General features: G+C 27.8%; 3 protein-coding genes across 5 annotated transcripts; all 3 read left to right on the top strand.

Annotated features, from left to right (window-relative positions):
- Positions 1-1,547: 1,547 nt before the first annotated feature.
- On the top strand, positions 1,548-7,259 carry LOC105837208 (probable tyrosyl-DNA phosphodiesterase). 2 transcript variants are annotated; one of them, XM_012681791.3, is made up of 7 exons: positions 1,549-1,778; positions 1,857-1,934; positions 2,232-2,596; positions 2,675-3,366; positions 4,379-4,921; positions 5,452-5,653; positions 5,772-7,259. In XM_012681791.3, exons 1-7 carry the CDS (start codon positions 1,580-1,582, stop codon positions 5,916-5,918), a joined length of 2,226 nt encoding a protein of 741 aa, XP_012537245.2. In that variant the 5' UTR covers positions 1,549-1,579; the 3' UTR covers positions 5,919-7,259. The 2 variants fall into 2 exon arrangements, with proteins under 2 accessions (XP_028049621.1, XP_012537245.2); XM_028193820.2 differs by lacking the exon at positions 1,857-1,934 and having other exon boundaries at positions 1,548-1,778.
- A 1,189-nt stretch (positions 7,260-8,448) lies between these two features.
- LOC105837196 (protein THEM6) lies at positions 8,449-19,826 on the top strand. Of its 2 annotated transcripts, XM_012681781.3 has the most exons (6): positions 8,449-8,644; positions 9,545-9,645; positions 9,848-10,318; positions 13,818-14,032; positions 17,538-17,723; positions 18,624-19,826. In XM_012681781.3, exons 3-6 carry the CDS (start codon positions 10,162-10,164, stop codon positions 18,726-18,728), a joined length of 663 nt encoding a protein of 220 aa, XP_012537235.1. In that variant the 5' UTR covers positions 8,449-8,644; positions 9,545-9,645; positions 9,848-10,161; the 3' UTR covers positions 18,729-19,826. The 2 variants fall into 2 exon arrangements, with proteins under 2 accessions (XP_012537235.1, XP_012537225.1); XM_012681771.3 differs by lacking the exon at positions 9,545-9,645.
- Positions 19,827-20,051: 225 nt separating this feature from the next.
- On the top strand, positions 20,052-24,044 carry LOC105837190 (protein THEM6). The gene is made up of 3 exons (XM_012681757.3): positions 20,052-20,658; positions 22,833-23,047; positions 23,129-24,044. The coding sequence occupies exons 1-3, from the start codon at positions 20,514-20,516 to the stop codon at positions 23,363-23,365; spliced, it is 597 nt and encodes a 198-aa protein (XP_012537211.1). The 5' UTR covers positions 20,052-20,513; the 3' UTR covers positions 23,366-24,044.
- The last annotated feature ends 127 nt before the right edge of the window (positions 24,045-24,171 follow it).

Raw genomic sequence — 24,171 nt, 5'->3', positions numbered from 1 at the left:
AAAAATCGTAACGTAATTCAAATGTAAGAAGAGAGTGATAAAAGCTCCAATAAAAGTTTTAGGCAGTGTAAATTTCTGGCAAAGAAAATAACTGTTAAAAATCTAATAAATAATTTAAGATATTTTTTCCAAAATCTTTATAAATTTAAAGTATAAAAGTATTATGATATATTATGAGAATTTTGTAAACTAGGGATATTTTTTTACGTTTTGCTATTTCAATTTATGCTTCCAAGAAGATTTAGTTGTGCTTTTGTTACTTTTCTCTTACACTTAACTTATGGTCTCTTTATTTTTGCTAGGAATTTATCCTTGTGAAATATTAAATATAAGAATTTTTTACAAAATTTAATATTTTTATTTTACTTATTTCTTGTAGTCTTTAAGCGACGGAATAACGGATATGTCGTGCCTTGTGGCGACGATCGTATATCTCTCTTTGGACATTATTTACGTATCACGATGCAAATCATTCCTTTCGATCATTGTGAGATATAAATTTTATATTTCACGTGAAAAATTTTGGTTTTGACATTTTTTCGAGATATCGAAGAAATTTAAAGCGCCAGAGAGAAGCTTGAAAGCACTCGTATGAAATTAGCTTTTTAACATTGTATATAATCAGAGCTGCGTTCCAAAATTCACTGTTAATAGTGAAAATCTGTATATAGTTCACATTATTTATAATTTTACGTATAATTATTGATTTTCTACTGTAGTACTGATAATGAATTTTGAAACACGATTCCAATGTGCTAAAAAATCAATTTTTTGTTGACGAAAGCTACCTTTACATGGATGATTGACATTGATTTGATAAATTATTTCTAGCTTGAAAACAGAATGCATACTGTAGACTATATGTCATGGATGTATGTATATAGGAAGAGAAGGATTTGGGTGATTTCAATTTTCTAAATTTTTAACTTATTCACGTTTTTAATTATGTAATATTAAAGAAAGATTCTAATTATGTAATATTAAATTAGACAAAAAAATTGCCGCACAATTTTAATTCTTTAATTTTGTAAATTTTTGAATAATAACATATAAAGTATAGTATTACTTTGGCTAATAAACGAGCAAACAGTTAGGTCAATTATAGAAATACGTTTTTATCTTATAATGTTAAACAAAAACAGCAATGTTTCGACTCTATGGATTCTATCAGAGAGAGAGGGGGAGAGGAGGGGGGAGGGAGAGAGAGAGAGAGGGGGGAGGGAATATGAACTTAAACTTAATTTACATTGAATAATGATGTGTAAATAATATTTAATATATTTTATGATGAAAGTAATCATCACATTAGAATGTAGGTAATTGGAGAGCGATAATAAATAAAAAATTATTTATTAATATAAATATTTGAATAATACATTATTAAAATTATGTTTTTATTATTTAAAAATCGAGATTATCGAGTTCTAAATATGTATGTGGTGTTTTATGGCATAATTTTATATTTTTCTTATTCATAAATTGAGGATAAACTACCGATTTTATCTACAGTGTGGAACTATAAAGTTCCATCTTTAACGTGGATTACAGATGGCGCATAGCTTCAGCACATTTCTGTCATATGTTCGTTACGAGTTCTATTGACAGTGACATTTTGACGAAATCATTTGTTGCATTAAATATTGAATACTGGATGATTATTACGTTTATAGAACGCTGTTATTTGCAAAAGCTAGAGTTAGACATTTGTGCCATTGAGAACAGACGTTTCCTGTATAATTTACTTTGTTCACTGTCATTTACAACGATGAATTCTATAGGTAATAATGATTATAGGCGCGTTATCAAGTCCCTAAATCTTGTAGTAATAAGATTATTTTATTTATTTGACATTGCAGAAAAAAAATGTTGTCCTTTTATGGAGAAATGTTACCGGAAAAATCCGATTCACTTCGGCGAAATGTCACATCCTCATTGTAATTATATCCTTTAATTATAATAATTATATCATTTTTAATCTTCTATTATCTTTTTCTATGAGGCAAACGCTCAGTTTTTTAATTGCGCAGATGAGATATAAAAACTGATATTTTTCAGGAAGTTTGAGTCAGCTTTTATATCACATTTGTGCAATTTAAAAAAGGAAAAAAATGTAAAATAGACATTTGTCTTATATGAGAGCAATGGAGAATTAATTATATCCATTAATAATATAATTCTTGAAAATTAAAAACTGTTACTTAGTATCAAAGATTAATTACTGTTAATTTCAGTGGAGGAATTGCTAATAGACCAGTTGGATGGTGCGATTGAAATACCAGAGGTGCTTCATTTTACATGTGATGATCGTGCGCAGCTGTTGGATCAATTGAAAGTTTTGCAAATGGTGCTCAGAAAACAGAGGGACAACAAGAGCAGGAGCAATCAGTTGTCTGTAATTAGTAGCTCATCTTCTAAAACAGAATGCACATCTACTGCTACATCAAATACTAAAGATGATTTGAAAGAAAAGATAGAGAGACATAAGAAAGCGACTGCACTGAGAAGGCATGATAAGCTTAAGCAAATGGACACGGAAGCTCAGGCACTCTCTAGAGCTTTAGCTGGTGAAGAATGTGATAGTTCAAAAAGTGTCAAGGTTTGTGAAATTAAGAATGAGCTGTAAAGTTTAAATTATGAAGAATAAATTGTAATAAATGTTAGTTTCTTTTCACAGACGAAAAAGAGAAATCAGGAAGCATCAGAAGCCGGTTCTTCTGTTACAAAGAAGATGAGACAAATGAGCATAGAGAGCAGCAGTCGCACTAAGGATAGTCAACAGAGTATCAGTGACTCGAGCAGTTCTACAAGCAATGAGCGAAATTCGCGTTCAGGAACATCTATCATGGATATGTATCAAGCTTGTGGTTCCGAAATGTCGAGAAACGAAATTAGGAAGAAAGCTATAAAGATGATGAGACAATCTGGGTACGGGGTGTCTGTTGTGGAGCCAGGAGAGTTTGCGATAAAATATGCCTTTTCAGCACCTTATCATTTATTCTACACGAGGGTCGAAAATTCCCACGAGACTTACAATCAACAGTTCTCCATAACTTTCCCCGAGATTCTTGATCGAAGTCTTGGCGAAATCGTTAATAGTCTTCATTTAAATTTTATGGTAGACGTTGGATGGCTGTGCTTGCAGTATCTGTTGGCTGGTCAACGTACTGATATGATGATTCTGTATGGCGAAAGAGTGGATCATGAAAAATTGCATAGCAATATCACCATGATAGAAGTGGAACTGCCAACCAAGTTTGGCTGTCATCATTCGAAGGTTATGATCTTGCAGTACAAAGACGACGGGATTAGAGTTGTTATCTCCACCGCTAACTTGTACTCTGACGATTGGGAAAACAGGACACAAGGGTTTGCTAAATTTTCTTTGATATTTTTGAGAATATCATATTCTTTTTTTAAAGTGACACAAAAGATTGAGTTTCTTAGGAAAACTATTTTTCAATTTAACATAAAATTTGCACATCTTTAGTAATCATTATTAAATTTATTCTATTAATGATAGTCTGTTATATAATTATCTATTATGTAATTATTTATTAATTTTAAACAATTACGATATTCTAATTTTACACACACACACACACCACACACACACACACACACACACACACACACACACACACACAATAATATATTTTTTTAAATTAATTTTTAATTTGATTTAATTTAAATAAATTTAATTTTAATGCAATTTTTAAGTGAGTTATTTTTTTGTCGTAACCTTTAACGTAATTAAATTAATTTTATAAGTCATTAGCTTTAAAAGATATTAACTTATTCAACTTTGCTTATAAGTAATCATTGCTGTATAATTAATAATTATTCGAGTATAAAATGAATCGAATTGAATCATCGAATTGAAATAACATGTTTACACTATAATTTGAATCTAAATTATTGTAAAAATTTTGAATCTAAAGTGTTTGAATCACATATATTGATTTTATAAAATTATATTTAAAATTACTCAATATATTATATAATCAATATTGTTCTTCAATATTCTTCAATTTTTCTTGTATAAAAATCTTTTTTATTATTTATGTTAATAATAAAATTCTATTTAACAATAAATAATATTGTTAATAAACGTTATATCTAATTGTTCAATACAATTTAATTCGATTCAAGTAAAGTTTGCTGATTTATTTCGATTCGAACGAAGAGATAAAATTTGATTCAATTTGATGTCAAAAAACTGATGTCTTTGGACAAATTTGCACACCTTTATGATTACTTATAGAATAATGTTTATCTGTATTTATGATAATAATTTGAAAATTATTTTATAAATTGTCACTTTTGAAGAAAAGTACGATATAATGTCTATTTATAAATAGTTTAATTGTATCCTGATTAGATTGTGGATCTCGCCTCACTTACCTCGGTTACCAGAATCTGCGAATCCTAGTGATGGGGAATCTCCAACAGGCTTTAAGAAAGATCTTGAGCGATATCTGAGTAAATACAGACTTCCGGATTTGACACAGTGGATATGCATAGTACGGAGAGCGGACTTTTCTGACGTGAAAGTATTCCTTGTTGCTTCCGTTCCCGGAACTCACAAAGATAACGAATCCGACTTTTGGGGACACAAAAAATTGGGATTTGTTCTATCACGTCATGCCACATTGCCACCGGATGCCCCTCAGTGGCCTATAATCGCGCAAAGTTCCAGCATAGGCAGCCTTGGTCCGAACTTTGAAAGCTGGTTGTCGAAAGATATAATACCGTGTATGTCGAGGGAAACCACTAAAGGTTTAAAGAGTCACCCACACTTCCAGTTTATTTATCCGTCGATACAGAATTACAAGGAGAGTTTTGATTGTCGAAATTTATCCTGCTGCTTACCTTACAGTACAAAAGTACATTCTAAGCAACAATGGGTAGAATCGTATTTATAGTAAGCAAACGTTTATTTTTATTCTTTTTAAATCTTTATACCGTTTTTATCTTTATACCGTTTTGTCTTGCAAGGAAAGATCTTTAATTCAGAAATTTAAAAAACTATGAAACTGGCAACATATAGAAGATATCTTAATGATATACATATAATAAATTTTTTTTATCCGAATTTATTTTGAAGCAGTAAAATTAACTCTTGCCCATTTTTGGTTTTATTATTTTCTAACAAAAAAGTGGCGGAACAAAATTTTATAAGATAAAGAAAGAAACATCTTTTCAATGAGATTTATTGATGAGAAAACTTGGTCATTTCTGTGTTATTAAATCATTTCTGTAATTTTAATAGAAAAAATATTTAGGGTTGATTTTATCCCTTTTGAATAAATTCAACAGGCAAAAAATTATTACAAATCAAGATTCTGCATATTGTCATAGTTTTATAATTTTGTGAATTTCCGAACTGAATACCTTGTTAGAAGTGATCTATTTTTTCTATAATCAGAATTTTTTTGATGTTTGTTTCTACAGCCAATGGAAAGCTAGACGAACAGGACGAGAGCGAGCGATGCCTCATATTAAATCTTACACGAGAATTTCGCCTGATTTGAAAAGAATACCCTGGTTCGTGCTTACCAGCGCGAATTTAAGTAAAGCCGCATGGGGAGTCCAACGAAATAACCATTACATAATGAGCTATGAGGCCGGCATTATATTCATACCGAAATTTATCGTAAGAATGTCGTATGACTTTTAATATAACTTTTAACATATTATTAAATACATATTATTGAAATGTATTTAGATGTTTCAATCGATTAACATTAAATCTCAAACTTATTTATATTCAGACTGGGACAACAACGTTTCCTATCGAGGACGAAGAGGATCCTGCCGTCCCGGTATTTCCGATTCCCTATGATCTTCCATTGTGTCGATATGAATCGGGCGATCGTCCTTTCGTCTGCGAATTCCTCAGTTCTTTGGGCAGAATATAATTTTTTTAGCAGATGATACGAATGCTTTTTAAAATTTGATTTAAATGACAAAATATTTTTGCATTCATGTTTATATATTTATTTACATGTATTTTTTTACAAAATAATGAAGCATTAAATATAAATTTTTTCTCTTTCGATCGAAACCTTTCCTTTGGCATTTATAAAAGTAGATAGGAAAAAATTTACAATTATAATTTAGAAAATTAAAGATTTTTGATTACAGATATTGGAAATTAGTTTTCGATGTAGCTATTTGATTATTCATATTTGTATATGTTATCTTTAATGACTCATTGCTTAATTATTTACACATTCAGAAGACAAAAGCAAAAAAGCAATAAATTGAAATGTTAACGGATTCTCATATGGCGCATGACTTTTTTCTTAGTTTCGATTTCGCGACTAATTCATGCCGGTCGCCTCAGACACGTTTTCCATAAAACATCGGCACGAAAGTGCTTCCTCGATGCGAGGACCGAAACGTAATATTAGCGTCGGCCATTGTACATGCTCAGCCTTCAAACAGCTGTTAATCAAATCGTGGCATGTACGAAGTAATTATGCGTATCCTACGCACGTTGAGCAATGTATCTTGTCAAGATTTAAATGTACAATTTTTTTAAGAAAAACACGAAATAATAAAGTCGCAAGTTCATGTGACCGGATATTTATTAAGACCAGATACTTTCATTGTAAGGCAAAGATTGCAGAGATTCCATTTTTTCTTGGGAAATGATTTTATTAACAAATCACCAGTTAATTTCAAGGACGTTTTGGTGCTATTATATAAACTAAAATTTATTGAAATTGAACAAAACTTTTATTGTTCAAATTTTTATCATAAATTATTAAAATTAAACAATTTTTATTGTCTAAATTTTTATTATAACAAAAAGGTCTCTCATGTTTATTTTTTAAATTAACGATAAAAATTTTGATTGTGAAAGTATTTTTGGAAATTAACTACAAAGAAGATAACGAAAAATTTGATTTACAAAGATTTATGTGGCGAAAAGCTATTTTTTTCTTAGTTTTAGATAAATAGTCAAGGCTCGAGGGAAACACACACATTAGACTTCAATGTATTCAATTATTGATTTATATTTTTAGTGCAACTCTTCTGTAACTTATTCCGTTTATATTGTTGCAACGCGAAATGTGTACCACATAATTTTTACGTACCTAAGTACTTGATAAGGACCGAAATCAACGATCGAAACGTTGTGCGCTATTTATTAAATATATTTGAGGCCAGTCAAGTCAAACGTAATAATTACATTGGTTTTTTCTTAGATAAATAACTTTTAGATGTAAGTGGATTTAAATAAACTTTTTCATGAATATTAAAATTTTATTAATATAAGTAGTATATATAAGTAAAAGAATTTAATTTAATTTATAATATATTACAAATACTATAATAAAATATTTTATTTACTATTATAAAATATACTATTTTCTCTTCATCAAATTTGTAAATAAATATAAGAAGAAAAATTATGATTAAATTTTACATTTTAATACTCTAACGTAATAATATAGAATGTATAAAATTTAAAAATTTTTGGTAATACTTCGTGACATATATATTTTTAACGAGACGCGGAAATAGATAAGTGATTTTTTAATGATATTTACATATCCATGTGTTATGCAGCTCCGGTATTAGTCTTCACATCCGATTTCAGAATATACGCTCTTATCTTTTGTCATATTACCGCATTTACTATGAAACAATGTAAACATTACTTCCTTCAGCAAATAAGGAACGCAAAGCGGTTTCACAAAGCTTTGCATTTCTATCGATAATATCCTTGGTGATAATCTCGCTACGTTGAACTTTTCAAGGATATAGAAGCGGCATTAAAATCAATAATAAACAAACTGGTAAGTATAGTTTTCAATCAATAGATTCGGCAATTTATTATGCATAAAATAAATTATAATCATGAATTCAATTATTTGTTATACATAAGTTATTTTATAAATCACTCAATTATTATTATTATTATTATTATTATTATTATTATTTAACTCATTTAACTTTAAATGCTTATTCTATTCTAAAGATATTCTAATTTAATATATAAATGATGCTTTTAAAATTAACTTTTAATTTAACTTAAATTATTTTAAACTTGACACAACTTTTAATTGAATCGGTTTTTATTTCTTGTAACTTTTAACATAATTAAATTAATTTTACAGGTCATTAATTTCAACTTAAATGATAAAAAAACTATATTATCTTATCCAACTCTGTCTAAACGCATTCCTTATCGCGCATGTAATTATTAGCGTAATCACCAACGCATGGTGGGTCTTACACAATTTTATCTTTTTTAATTAAAGCTTTTGATCAGCTTCCCCTATTTTATCCGTAGGTTGCTTTCGATGACGTCAAAGTTTTCTGAGCCGCTCAGTGCCCTCCCTCTTCTCTCTCACCAAGAGACGGACTTCCTAGTTGGATGTCCTCGGCGCAGATGCGGTTTTTGGGAAGGGACATCTCGGTGCCGACGGACGGCCGCCTGTCGAGGACGTCGTTCATCAGTACGCAAGATGTTATCGGCGGGATAGGACGTCTCCACCTCCGGCGTGCAGTACCGGCGTGTTTTACTCTGCACACTCGTCCATTTGATAACACGAATCTCGTCTCCGGAAGATCTCGCCGCAGATTCGGATTAGCGGACTCCTTCTATCGGAGGTAGATCATCAGAGATCTTGTAAGTGTTGACCGAACGTGATATGTCGAATTAAGTACACATTGTGCGGACGTATTATATAAAAGACGAATGCTTCATGTGTAGACACTGAAATTTTTGGGGGAAGAGAACAATACGCGAAGAGATGGGGAGAGAGAGAACGTGTTTTGCCTGATAATGCGATGGTAAATGCGAAAGTATCGAAAGCAGGCTTTTGTATGCCACAAGATTCCATTGCTTTGGTTTGTTCGGATTTTTTTTTACCGATTTATTTTGTCAGTCGAAACGATCAGTTAGCACATCGACGCTAATCGCGCCTGGGATTCAGTTTTCTTCCCCTATTTGAACAAGATAAATTTATTCCTCGACACAGTTGTTTTAAGTGCTATTTTTCGATCATCTTGGAATTACATTTTTCTCAACGCTAGAAATTCTCAGAAGTTTTCTATGATAACATTACATTTTGAAAAAAAGTCGTAAAGCATAGGCAATTGTTTAAATAACCACGGCTAGTATTCATAAATGTTTTTTATTTCGAGACTATCTTTAAGTAATGTCTTAAGATATTAATAGCTCTGTGATTGGTTTATAACGTTTTAAAATTACGTACTTAAGTATATATAAATATTTAAATATAAGAGCTGCACTGTTAAATTCATAGTGTCAAATTTTACTCAATTGAGTCATTTTAAACGATTTCATAGGTTGCCACTGCTCCTACCTAATAAAGAATGTTAAATTTAACAAATCAAAGGTTAAATTTAAAAAAATTAACGATGTATTGAGTAAGTATTTATTCAATATTAGTCAAATTAATTACTTTATTTAATCAAATTAATCAAATATTGGGTAGGAGCAATGGCAATTCAATGGAAATTAACAGTGTGATTATACATATCTAACAGCATTGTTTTTTCGCAGCGTGAGAAATTCGAATACCTCAAGCTAATTAGATAATATCGGCGTTTTTATCTTGGTATAAATCTCTCGTGGATGAGATCACTCACAGTCGACAGTCAATTGTCAGTAAAATAATTTAGTTTTGTATATGTGTCAAACGCTTATTTTAACAGTTTAACATTTAATATTTGCAACACATGTTGTACAAAAATTTTCATAATTATTTTATAATTAATTTGTGATGATAAAACGATACTAGTAGTTTCTAATATCATGGAATAATAAATTGCTTGTGATCGTAAGATTTCAATCCTTGATTCTCAGATACCGGAAACCGAGTCCAAGAATTGCGCTTCTTTATTTTCTGTAAACACGCAAGAATTGACGTCATTCAACGTTATAAAATAAATCCGTCGTGGACGCCGCAGCAATTCGTTTGCAGTTCTGTGAAATGGTGCGAGCGCAGCCTGCGTTCTTATTGACGGGACGCCGTAGAACGACGTCGTCCGCCCAGACGAATCGATAAACTGGTGCGAGGTGTTGCGGCGGTGGATATTCGAGCCGTCCCCGAAGGAAAGCATCCGGGTATCGCCGGGTTGATTTTCGTACAGTGTACTTTCCGTACGGCCGCGATCAGGATGATGGTTTGTTGGATCCTCGTCGGGGTTTTCGGTGCTATCGTGCTCATTTACAGTCTTGTCGAATTTAATTACTTTCTGCATACGTTCCTCGTTCTCGCCTTCGCACGATATTGCAGAAAGAAGGTGAACATTCTCGACGAAACCGTAATCTATGGTATGTGAAAAATATACGCTAACTTTGATTGATAAAATCAGAGATTGAATACTGAAATAATTTTGCTAGCAATTGTATACCGGTACTTTATACTTTTATTTTTATAATACTGGTACTAAAAAAATTTTAATAAATATTGATATTATATGGAGATTAAATAGTGTATATAACTAAAATTTTCACAATATCGATATACATATAATTTTTTCGTTATTATACTACTATTATATATAGCAGGGATTAAAAATGATATAAAAAATATCAGTAATATATCTGTATTTTTCGGTTTTATATATTAATCGGAATAAAAATTGATTGGAAAAATATCGACCATAATTTTTCGATATGTATGGATTACTAAATTGATACTGTCAGAAATTAATTTGATTTGATATATTCTTAATACATATTTTTAAAAATTACAAAAAAATAATAAAAGTAATAAAATATATATAAATATATATAAATAAAATATTAGTAAAAACTGTATTACTATAAATATATTTTTTAGTATAATAATAAAAAGAGTTTTGATGGAATGGATTTTGATATTCGCACACATGAGTGTATCCAAAATTTCAGTTAAAAGAGAAAAGACAAAGTTAACGCCTCTGCGAGTTTTAACTTTTTAAGTTTCTCTTTTCTAATTTTTTATCCCTTCTAGGGAATCAAGCATAAACCATGCATTGGTTAATAAGCGTTTAATTTTTTATCATTTTTATAATTTAATATTTTCTCCTTGACACAGAATGGGAACCTATATATTCCTATATATCGAGCATGTGTGCGTGCAAGGAGAACAGGAAAAGACGTCTGCCCCTTTCTCAAAGAGAGAAAGAGGCAGATGTCTTTTCCCGTTCTCCTTGCATTCACTCGTGCTCCTATCAATTTATACGAAATGATATCACATTTTCGTTTAAATTTAACACTAAATAAATATGAGATTACATGACTCTTATTGTTTATGACTTTTGTTATTAGTGAGATAAGCTTTGTATATGCTATATATATTTATTTACATATAACATTTACTCACGAGTTATCTGAAATAATCATAAAGGTTTTTTAAAAGTTTATATAAGTATATGTGTATAATATATATGTGTAAATATACATATATAATATATATACACGTATAAAATAACATTTTATATATTTTTTTTTATTATATATAAGTATACTATATAATTTTTTGAAAAAATTTTATTATCATTTTGGATGTAATAACAACATAATTATCAGTATTGTCAAAAAGTTGTATATTGATATTTCTGAATACTGATGTTATTACAAATTTTAATTATATATTAATATTAAACATTTAATATTAATATTTATTAAAGATTTTTTAACTTGTATATTGGTTTTATGAAAATAAAAGTATATACGATTCCAATATGCAATTATTAGCAAGATTATTTCATTATTTCTTACGTAAGAAATTATTTTATAATATAAGAATTTCCGCATTAATATTATTTACAATTACCTTGATAAATTGCAAATTTTATTTGTAAATGTGTATTGATACATATGAATATATAAAGAAATTATTTCGTAATTATAATAAAAATTATTACGTTAAAAATCAAAAGTAAAAGCTTTTTTATACATATTTATATATTGCAATACGATATTTCTTTTTGTAATTTTTAAAAATATAGATCATTTTGTACAAGAATATATAATATTATACAAATTTTACAGAGGTTGGTTTTTGAAATTTAAATATTACAAAAATATGTGTAGTAAGGGAAAATGTATATTTATTATCTTCTATGAGAAACAGATTTTAAACAAGCATAGAGAGATGAAAGTTGTTAATTATGCAAATTATGCATGCAAGTTATAGCACTTTTGAGATTTTTTGTATATTGTAAGGCATATTATCTGTATTTTCATTATTCCTAGATAAAATGCTTGAAATAATAAAACTGTTTTATTAGCATTAGTCTGCATTAGTATTTATTATAAGAAATATTCTACGGTGAACAATTTCGCGGACATATAAATCAATTAAAATTTATTTATATTCAAGATAACACTAGGACAATTAGTAAGAGTGTTAGGAGTTAGCGTGGTAAGTAATGTATAATTCTGATAGTAATTATGATTTTTTGTCGTTAATTAATGAATTATGAACTGTCAAAATGTTTTTTATTATAAACTTGCACATTGTTTACTGTGCTGACTTCTACAATGGCTTTTTGTATATTCTATTGTAAAATTTTAAATTATTAGAAATATTTACTTTTGATTTATATTTTTTAACATGAATGAATTATATAATATATATAGTAAAATAATTAATTTGGATTTATTTGGATATTTACTGTAATCTCTCTTTTTTCTTATTAAAAAATAATATGAAAAAGAATAATTTTTTTTTGTATGTACATATATATATATATATATATATACATTTTTTTATACATACATACATACTTATATATACAATAAAATAAAATAAAATAATATAATATAGTATATCTAATTTTATTAATAATGTTTATAACATATAACACCAAATACATAAAGAATTTTATTTGATCAATTATTTCTAACACGAAAGTTTAATATTAATTATTGAAACAGTAAAAAACGATCAAGCGTTGAAGAGTCGTTACATATATCATTACAATATAATATGGGAATCCAGTCTTACATATATTATTACGATATAATATGGGAATTCTTACGATTCCTTCTAATGATCTCACTTTTGTGAACCTTGACCTATTATGTGCGGAATTAGCTGGTTAGTAGAATGTCGCAAATTCAGAGTATTGATTGTGCACCATAATGCGTTTAAAGAGCGCAAAATATTAATCTAAAATTATGTTCTTGAGAAAAGAGTATTCTTTTCCAAATTATGTGTCTTCTGACGAGTAGCTAAGAGCATCTACATCTATTTTGACGTTTATGTTGCTCGCAGAATAAGTCGTATGTATGCTTTTTAGCGACTGCAATGATCGTTGATTAGTCGTATTATATATTTATGTCCATACCTATACGAGTATCATAGTTACGCGTTCTTAATTCTTTTAACTTTATCTGAAGTTAAAATTAACTATGTCTTAAAACTATTACATTCTATTATATAATGTTACTGTATAAAGTAACAACATCTGGTTTCGATTGTACAGAAATATAGTTATTTTATATGCAGTTTTGATTACGTATGTGAAACAGAAAGGCTGAATTTCCTGTCTTTTGAATATGCGAGAAACATATTCAATATAATACAGCACACTTTCAAGTCTGAAGCGATTGAATTTTAAGCATTGCTTTTCCATATATGTGACTCGTCGATATTATATTAGTCACTGTGTAAATGTATAATATGCCATTATTACTTTTACATAACGTGCATTTACATTTTAATCGCTCAATTGATTTGTAATTGTATTTACTGAATAAAATTACGCGATTCGAGGTTTAACGTTTTTATAACAGTTAAAAAATTGCGGCATATTTTTATTTTATAATAACTTTGCAGGATTTTGCACTATTAATGATGTGGACACGTTTCTATATCACATGAACAACTCGAGATATTTTCGCGAGCTCGACTTTGCCAGACTCGACTTTTACGAGAGAACCGATCTATACCGAGAGATTTGCTCTCAAGGATCGAGCATTTTGCAAGGAGCTGCAACCATACGCTACAGACGTTTTATCAAGCCGCTAACGATCTTTAAAATAACATCTAAGGTAATCCAAAGCAATTAAATGCAAATACCAAATTTACTTTTTTACTGATTGCATGAAGAACATGTTTTATATTCACATAAGTATGAGAAAAATAAATGTTGGATTGTTACTAAGAGTATTCATAATATATATGCTATAAGTCTAATAATTAATAATTTAACAATTTTTTTGTAATAGAAGGCTGTTTGAGACGTTGATTCACTGACATTACACATTTATTAGGTGTGTAAAAATTAACTAAGTGTCTTTTTTTTAGAAAATTTAAATTTTATTTATAGATCAAACAATATAAACTTACTGATTAAAATAGGTTTTATTATTTTTTTATAATTTTAATTTACTTTGCTTAACTGTAAATTTTATTGTAAAATTTGTCAATTTTAATTCAATGATTTGATTTATCAATGTATTTTTTCTTCATAATTTTAACGTGTTAATTAAATCTAAAGAATACAAATGTGACAAAACTTTCAAAACAAGATAAAAATTGGTAATTTTTCTTTGTTGTATTTTGCGATATGATATTAAAAACATTCATGAGTGAAATAATCTTTTTTATTTTTTTCTTGTATCTAACTTTTTGCGCTCCAACTCAATGTTATGTGAACGTTATTATGTAAAGTAATGCATCAATTTATTTCAGTTTTAGCAGTATTTTTTTATAAATCAAATGCAAATACATTGCATTGTTTAATATATGTTTTGTCAGCAGTCATCGTTAATACAACTGATTTTTGAAATTATATTTGTTATACAACCAAGTTACGTTAGTTTTTCTAAACATAGATAGTATTTTTTATAATAAAATTGTTATAAGAAAAAAATTAAATTAAATAATTAGTTAATCGAAACGTGTAAATAAAGACATTGATTGTGAGTTAATTTGTATACATAATAAAAACTTATTTCGTAACCCTTATTGGGTTTATTTCTTTTTAAATACATTTTTTAATTATGAATACAAAGTATTGATTGCATTTTGATTTATCCTAAGAGATTTGAAATGTTGCACATACCAAATGTGCAATAACAAATGCGTCAATAGACATTTATTTTTTTCAAGGCATTCAAGATCCCAAAGTAAACGCTATTTTGATTTCGTAATTGCAATGCACCACACGATCGTATGACGCATATTCTCGAAACTTACGGCAGTATTCCTTACAGAGACGCTTGATCTTAATGTCCTTCCTTAACAGACGCATAAAATTATGCATCGAGAGACAAGGTCGTCTCTTTATCGAGTAAATGCGCATGAGCACATTATAATTAAATTTTGATTTAATTTTTAATTAACTTACAGTTTTAATATTATAAGGAATTAGAAGAATATCTTTTTATCAAACGGAAGACAAAATGTGATACAAAATTTATATTGGTGAATTTGGATTATTATATTATTACTATTAATTATTTTTTTATATGGAAGACGCGCGCTTATAAAATTTTTAGTTTTAATTTTTTAAGGCTTTTGTTTAATTTTTATTACTATCTTAAGCTATAATGTTAAAGGCGAGAAAATAATACATAATAACAATTTCTGCAAAATATATTAAAATATCTTTTAATAAAATAACTTCTACAATCATTGAAATCTACTTGTAAAGTGTACCAAAAATTCTCCTTTTGATTTATTAATTAATAAGTAATTAATTAATATGTTTATAAATTATTTATTTATTTATTTAATTATTAAACATCTGGAAGTAACGCATCAAAAACGAAATAAGATATAGTTTTAACTATGACACTTGTCAATTTAATAATATTAGAAGTAAATGTTATTTTTATATGTTATTAATCCTTTGGAAAAAAACTAGTTTTTGGTATATTTTATAAGTTTATTCTATAGATAAATGTTTTGTTAAGAAAATGTTTCTATTGGAATATATAATATTTTGTAATATTTTTATTATGTATCTTCTCGTTTTTACTGTCACAGTTTAAAATAGTAGTGGTATAAGAATATATATATTTTTCTAAATAAAAGTTGCAAGGGGGACATAAGATTGATTTGATCTAGTCGTTTGAAGATTACATGAAGGCCACTTTCAATTTCTAAAATAAAATCTATTTTTTATTGCATTTTCTTATAATTTACCTCAAAAGGTTTCTAAAATCCTTTTTAAGAAATATTTTTTAATAAGTATTATCCAAGGTTATAAGATTTTCTGAGATTATAAGGTTTGAAAGTTACAGACCCGATTACCCAAGGTATACTACTTGGAGATTGCCCGGTCAGTTTTACGTTTTCTTGTGCGCGCACGTGTGCGTGTGTATCGGCAATCATGGAAAGAAAAATTGATACTTTTATCTTAAAAAAAAAGCGTTTATGTACCGATTAGATTCGTGGTATTTTTGAACAATTATTATAAAAAACATACGCACACATTCCATTTAAGAAATTAAAAGTGATCTTCAGGTGATCTTCAAATGCTTAGTAACATTAAACCAATTTTATAATAATTATAAGATCGTGGAATGTTTGAACCCCCACTGTCGACTTAAACACACTACATACGAATATAATCTGTCTGTGTGTGACAACGGTTGTTTTTTTCAACTTACAGTATTTTCGAAACTTTGTTATCACAACTTTTATCTAAATCTAAACCATCTTTTTGTATCTTCCATATTTTTCAAGATATTTGCTTAAAGCAATTAAAATGGTACATTTTGTATATGTAGGATGTCATATTGGCGATAATTGGAAATTACCATATTTAATTATAGAAGATAGTCATAAAAGATTTTAAATCTTTATAATATTTGTTAATTTTTAAAATTGATATCTTAAATATCTCTCCGCTTGTGATTGAAAGCAATTAGTTACAATTTACTTTTAGAAGATAAGGTAGCAAATAATACAATAATACTAGCAGCTTGTAAAGTTGAAATTGTAACTTTATTAGTGTGCTCGTTAGCAGTGGAAAAAAACTTTCATTATTAAAAAAAATATTTTTTTACTAGTTAATAGCGTGTACTAATTATTATTACTGGTAAAAAACATTATTGCATTTAAATAAAAGAATACGCATAATCGATTCTTAAGAATTCATGTATAAGATATTAGAACTTGTAATGCAAAAAATATATTGATATACCCATAGACAATGTGCTTTCATGTACATTACGTAAGTGTCAGCAATATTGCGAAAATCAATGCAGATAAAAGAGAAAAATATTTTGAACCGGCTTACCCATGCACATTAATTGCTGTATAAACATTTATAAAATTGCGAAAATTTATGTAAATCAATCAAGAAACATATTTTGAATAAGTTTATTAGTAATTAATTTGATTTTATTATATTTATTTAATACTTACAATTATTCGAATGATTTGCCACTTTTAGTCTTGCCGGAGTGAATTTGACTTTTATTGACTCTTAGAGAAGAAAAATTACTCAAACAATTGCACATGCTTAATTTTCATTCTAGACTAGATTTGGAGAGCAACAAGTGTGTAATTTTGCGTAATGTAATTTTATTAATTCTTTTTCAGATTATTTATTGGGATGAGAAAGGTTTTTTCATGGAGCATCGATTTATTACGCCAAGCGATGGTTTCATAAGAGCAATTGCGATTTGCAGACAGAAACTTCTTAACGGTAACGCTGATACTATAATTGATGCTCTCTTGAATCGTAGAGTGAAACAGAATGGAAATGTTGAAGCAGGTATAACGCAGGTAAGAATTATTACTATCATACATTGAGAACCCAGCAAATATCACTTTGAAATAAGAAAAGAATTGGACGTTTATGAATAAAATATAAATAATTATTGTATATAATATATAAATTATGTGCTAGTATCATACTATTTTACGAGTATATTTATATAAACAATAATATATGAATCTTAAGAAAATTTTATCAAAAATTTGATTATTGATATTAAACATTTTATCAAAAATAATGAAAATTATAATATATAATTTTTTATTTTAAAATTATATATTTTTACTCTGGTTGATATTTTTCGTAATAAGTTTTTCTTTATAGGTTTTTTTAAGATGCCTATGGCGTTAAATCTGATCAAGTTAATTTGAGATATTATTTCTAGTTTACGATTGTGTTTCAAATTTAACAAACTATTTTGGCAAACAATCTATAGAACAAAAAAATATATTTTAATAATCAACACAAAAATATTAGCAACAGAATCTACTTTAAACAATGGATGGAACTTCTCTTATTTTTTTGTGGTATTTACATATCGAATATGTAATACTTATTATATATTTTTATTTTGTCAATACTAAAATTAGACATTAACAATCTTATAACTTTATTTATTATATTATGTTATAATAATTTTTAACAATTTATATTGCTTGTATTATCTACATGAAGAAAGGTTTGTGCAAATAATAAGTAAATAATCTATGTAAACGTAATCTTAAAAGGTTTATTTTAAATGACTCAAGAATGCTATGTAAGAATATATTTATGTAATAGAAAATATGCATACACGTTGATTTGTCACGATATAAAATAATATTAGCATTATTTATTGCGATTACTTCGATAATAAACTGGCTAAATAAATTCAAAACTTAAGTTAAATGACATAATGTGCCCGCTAGGTCCGGCTGGAGATGCCACCCGAGGTGAGCAAGTGGATAGAGAGCAACGAGATATCCTCAGCAATGTTACGACAGGAACCGATTACGATGATAACGCGCTGCTGACAAACGGACGTCGCGACATCCAGTGGTGATGTCGTTTCGGCACCAATATACACAACCACAATCGCAAGTGGAATATCGAGATGAACGAACTCCAGTCCTTAATCATTGGATCGTTCTGACAATTCCAGAATGAGCGACTATTCTTAATAGTTCTCACAACTTGTGTATTTAATTATTACTTTTGACGAATGCGACCTTTCGACAAAATAAATGATAAAAATAAGTGATAAAAACGACCTACAAGACGAGCCTGGTGTTTCGTAATCGAGATAAAATAAAAACAATTAATGTAATCGCATCGAGCGATCATCACTTCTCAGTATTTTCTAATGTTTCTATTGAAACATGGATAAAACAAATATTTAGAATAATAATAATTATATATAATAGATAAATTCCTAAACAAAAATTTTAGAAGAATATAATAATTTTTTGTTACTTATCTTTATACTTTATAATTACATATTATTTTATCTGAGCGCGTAAAAAATTAATATAAGATGTTACGTGAAAATATTGAAGTTTTAATTGAAATTTTTAAAGTAAATTAGTATACACAGCACAAATTGAACATTAAGAAAATTGTATATTTTTACATTAAATGATCAAAAAATATCTCAAAATTAGAAGCGCGGTGTAGTTTTCTGAGTACTTTGTTACTCATGTTAATTTATCTGAATTGAATATTACTATTGTATGTAAAAAATAAATAGAATGCTCTTTTAATATGCAATCTAATAAATAACTATAACTGGTTAAATATCTTATACTATATGTTGTATATTATGCGTTAAAAATTTTTTTACGTGCATAATCAAATTGTGTCGATTGTGAATACGGCAGGGAAATAACAAGTATTAGTTTATCTATTATGTAACAATGATTGTCTGTGTATTTATATCGTATATTAGGTGCCTTCATACATTGAAAGAAATATATCTATGTATTAAACTAAATACACATTATTTTGTACTTTGTTTTTTTAAAGTTATATAAATAATATTTTTATTTTGCTTCTTTTGCTTACGTGCAACGACTATATACGACATTGTAATTGATGAAATATGCGCAACGTGAGCATAAATGATTTGCGAATTAGCCAGGTCACTGATTTATTAACACCGATACAGTTTATATATTTCGTCAATTGTCAATTTCTTTTGTCGTTTCTTGTTTAATGTTTGATAAAAGTTAATAAGATTTTATAGAGAAAAAAGAAAACTGAAAGGTTTAATTTTTAATGTAGTCCTAATTTATTTAACTTAACAACAAGATATTAAAATTAAAATAATTATAAAAGATATATTATTAAAAAATTTATTTATTGAAACTGATTTTACATATGTTGAAAAATATTTTCAAAATTTAAAATTTAAAATTAACAAAAAAGGTAAATTGGAAGAGTATCACTTATTGTATAGAATGATTAATATTTTTTATTTTTTTTACTGTCTTCAATATAATAAACTTGTTAATAAACGTGTTTATACATGGTGTTTTGTTACGCATTTATAGATATTTTATTAGCAAATTTTTCAATTTGCAATTCTAATTTTGGTTGTAATTTTCTGGTCAATCGATATAACTGAGTTTTGAAGTGGATTTTTTAATAACGTTTCTAAAACCGGTTCCAAAGACCGTCAGACAGAGGCAAGTCAGAATGTTCAGAGTTCAGAGTCACAGCGGGCAGTCTTCCATCGACCGCGAGGAGGCGTGCATCGAGTCGACGTCGTTGTGACACGTTGTACGAATTCCTAAAGAGAGATAAACTAGAAGAAACTAACAATGTTGTGTTCTTGTTGCGTGGCGATGATCGCCATTCTCTACATGTTATTCGATGTAAACTACTTTCTGAGAATTATCTTTACTATTGTTTGGGGAAGACTTTTCGAAAAGAAGAAGAAGCTCTTCGACACGACAACGATTTACGGTAAATTCTTACATTAGTCAGTGCTGTATTAACCTGTTTTTCCCACAAGCTGAAATATTTCACTCTTTCATACATTTTGATATTATGAAAAATTTTTTCAAAATAGATTATTATATAAATTGCTAAAAGTATTATTATTTATATATTGCGTAACTTTTTATTAAGTGCATTAAAATTTTACAAAATTCATAATTTAAAATTTTAAATGTTTTTTTAAGACCTTATTTTAAGAAATACTTTATGTATATTAAATTTAATTCTTTGTATACTTTTATTTAGTTTTTAAATATTTGGTAACTTTTAATTAAGTAAAGGAATAATTTTTTCTAAAATTTGTTTTGGTAAAAAGTTTTTCATACAAAAATATATGTATAAATGTATATAAAATATGTTTATATATGTTTGTACTAGTTTCTTTTTTTGTAAAATTTATGTTTAATATAAAATATATAATAGTGAAATAAATAATAGTGAATAATACTAAAAAGACAAAAACTAATTAAGAAGAACTAATACAAAAAATTAAGATTGAAGAAATGAGAAAAAATTGTCCCTGTATAATCATATATATTTTTGATTCATAAAATATATATAATTATAGATGAACAATTTTTTCTTATTTTTTACATATCCAGTTTTATCAAAAAGAACCAATGCATTATCTTGTTGTTTTCTTAGTATGACTATTATTTATTTTATATTAAACAGAAATTTTACAAAAAAGAAACTAGTATAAACATATAGCCATATTTTATATACATTTATACATGTTTTTATGTAAAAAATTTTTTATCGCGACCGCTCCTAAAAATGACTATAATTATGGCTCATTCAATCTATACTTTTAATACGACACTGACATTAATTTACATTGCATTACATTAAAATATATAAATGAATTCCCCTGTTAATTTGATTCCAAAAGAATTTTTTTGCGTTTTCTTTAAAGATGTATTTTAATTACAAGGATATTGATAAAAAGTGATAAGACATGTATGAAAAACCGTTATAAGAAATAAACTTTTAAATATTGTTGAGTACGACACTGATGATATTCTACACAAAATAATTGTATACGATCAGAATATTCTACACATACACAAAAAATTGTACGTGGAAAAACTGTGCATAAGAATTAGCCTTTTTTTAACTGTAGTTTTTCTACGCACAATATATCCGTGTGCAATTTTTAATTCAAGGCTAATTCTTATGCAGTTTTCCCACGTACAATTTTTTTGTGTACAATATATTTGTGTAGAATATCCTGATCGTGTACAATTATTTTGTGTAGAATATGATCAGTGTCTTGAGTACTTTGCGAAAATGTTATGTAGAAAGAGTGAGTGAGAGATAGAAAGAGAAAGAATAAATAATTTGTCCAGTATATATTATAAGAAACAAAATAGATTATGTAAAGTAATATCATATTGTTATTAGACCTCTGTCAAGATCAAAGTTGTCAAGATTGTAAATAAAATTAATATTTTTAGACATATTGCAATAAAAAATATTACATTTCATAAAAACTTCATAGAGGGATTCGTGCGAAGTTTGTTCAACGCATTAAAACATTTACAATTTACCAGGATTGGTGCACAGATATTTATGAATTAATAAATAATGCTTGTATATTTTCAAGTGTATTCAGTTACATTATGTAGGTCGGCAAATAACTGTACAAAATGATGAGTTAACATATTGGCGTATTTCTTCACTCAAAACACGATATTTTTATTTGTAGTAAAACAGTTACACATATACAAGTTGTTTCTTGTAATAACTGTTTCTTGTAATAACTGTAAGAGTTTATTTTTTGTATCAAACAATTATTTAGTTTCTTTCTATTATTCAGTAAAATTTATTCAGTCCTAGAATATGTCAGTAGATAAATTTTCATCTAAGTGCTAATTTCAATATTTAGTACAATTTTTATTAGTATAAATTTGACGGCTTAAAATAATATTTAATTATATATTTTTACATTGAAATAGTGTTAGCTTGATTATTGTAACTCTTTGTAATTTATAAAGTAAAAAAAAGTAAAAAACTTTTTTAATGTAAGAAGAGTTTTTAATTCTGAGCAGGAAGTTTAAACTTGAGTCATTAGAAAATTTTGTCTGGTTTTAGTAGAATAAGAAAAGTACTTGAAAACTGATTGATTTCTTTTGTTTTAGGGATCTGTAGCACTCAGGACGTTGACCTGGTCTTGAAGCACATGAATAACGCGCGGTACTTGCGTGAGTTGGATTTTGCGCGATTTTATTTTTACGACAACTCGGGAATTTATGCCGCGATCTCAAAAAGAGGCGGCGGTGCCGTTCAAGGTGCATCCACTATACGATATCGTCGTGCGATCCCTATCTTTATGCCGTACAAGGTCACGACAAAAGTAACAATCGATACTTTTTATGCTTTTTTTTTTTGTTCCCACGTGTTATTATTAAGTCAATCTAATTTGAATTTGTTGCAGCTCATTTACTGGGAGGACAAGCACTTTTATGTAGAACAGCAATTCATTAGTATCACGGACAATTTTATTCGCGCCGTTGTACTGAGCAGACAAACAATAACTGGATTGAAGGTTCCGGTAGAGGAGATAATTGCTGAAATCGAACCGGAAGCACGTAGGCCGGAACCCACTAAAGAACTTCAGTTGTGGCTTGACTCTATGGAAGAATCGTCTCAAAATCTGAAGAAACAGAAGTGAAAGAATTTTTTTAGTGCGTTTGTTTGACATGTTATTTATTTAATTTTCTCTTAGAATGGTTTTTTATTTTATGGTTGAGTCGTTGTTATAATTGTATAATTTTATTTGTAGTCTCATGAAAATTGTATCTGGTTCTTTTATCATTAGAAGTAAATTAGATTTACTTGAAATACATATATATATATATATATATATATATATATATATACGTATATATATGTATTTTTGATGATATGATAACGTTTGAGGCTCTTTTTGAGTAAAATTATTTTTATTGTGTACTTTAGTCTTAATTGAGATACAATGTTAAATAGAATTTTATTTAAACTTATATATTGTAAAATATTGTAAGACTTTATTGCTCTACAGTTAGTGAGGGTTTTATTTAAAATTGTAGTAAATTTCACTAAAAATATTATTCTTAGTGCGCTTGTAATCTTATGAACGCAACTATAGTTTGCGTAATTACAAGGCATGTTTGTAAAGTTCCTTAAGTCTCATCATATTGCTGATAAAATATGGATAAACTTTTAACGTTTAGTTATATAAATAAGGGTCTACAATCGCATTTGTTATTTAAATTGACTTTGCCAATAAATTATTGTAATTTTTGCACTTGCATATTACGAAACAGGTGTTTGATTATTTATTTATGATTAATTATATATTTATTATTAAACACCTTGTATATTTTTTTTCTCGAGTTGGACCTTTTTGCAACTAATAATACGGGTAATCCGTCACGACCTGTATCACAGACCGTCAGATGGCGATCCTGGTACCAGGTCGTAAGAGCGGAGAACGGA

Source organism: Monomorium pharaonis, chromosome 10 (genome assembly GCF_013373865.1).
Source record: "Monomorium pharaonis isolate MP-MQ-018 chromosome 10, ASM1337386v2, whole genome shotgun sequence".
NCBI lineage: Eukaryota > Metazoa > Arthropoda > Insecta > Hymenoptera > Formicidae > Monomorium > Monomorium pharaonis.
The sequence above is the reverse complement of the archived record's forward strand: the minus strand, read 5'-3'. Positions and strand labels throughout refer to the sequence as shown.

Bases quoted from the DNA above. Each gene is read 5' to 3' on its own strand.
- LOC105837208 (XM_012681791.3), top strand. From the start codon at position 1,580: ATGTTCGTTACGAGTTCTATTGACAGTGACATTTTGACGAAATCATTT. The intron at 1,779-1,856 runs GTAATAATGATT...TTGACATTGCAG, and splicing joins TACAACGATGAATTCTATAG to AAAAAAAATGTTGTCCTTTT. The intron at 2,597-2,674 runs GTTTGTGAAATT...TTCTTTTCACAG, and splicing joins ATAGTTCAAAAAGTGTCAAG to ACGAAAAAGAGAAATCAGGA.
- LOC105837190 (XM_012681757.3), top strand. From the start codon at position 20,514: ATGTTGTGTTCTTGTTGCGTGGCGATGATCGCCATTCTCTACATGTTA. The intron at 20,659-22,832 runs GTAAATTCTTAC...CTTTTGTTTTAG, and splicing joins CGACACGACAACGATTTACG to GGATCTGTAGCACTCAGGAC. The intron at 23,048-23,128 runs GTAACAATCGAT...AATTTGTTGCAG, and splicing joins CGTACAAGGTCACGACAAAA to CTCATTTACTGGGAGGACAA.
- LOC105837196 (XM_012681771.3), top strand. From the start codon at position 10,162: ATGATGGTTTGTTGGATCCTCGTCGGGGTTTTCGGTGCTATCGTGCTC. The intron at 14,033-17,537 runs GTAATCCAAAGC...ATTCTTTTTCAG, and splicing joins TCTTTAAAATAACATCTAAG to ATTATTTATTGGGATGAGAA. The intron at 17,724-18,623 runs GTAAGAATTATT...TGTGCCCGCTAG, and splicing joins TTGAAGCAGGTATAACGCAG to GTCCGGCTGGAGATGCCACC.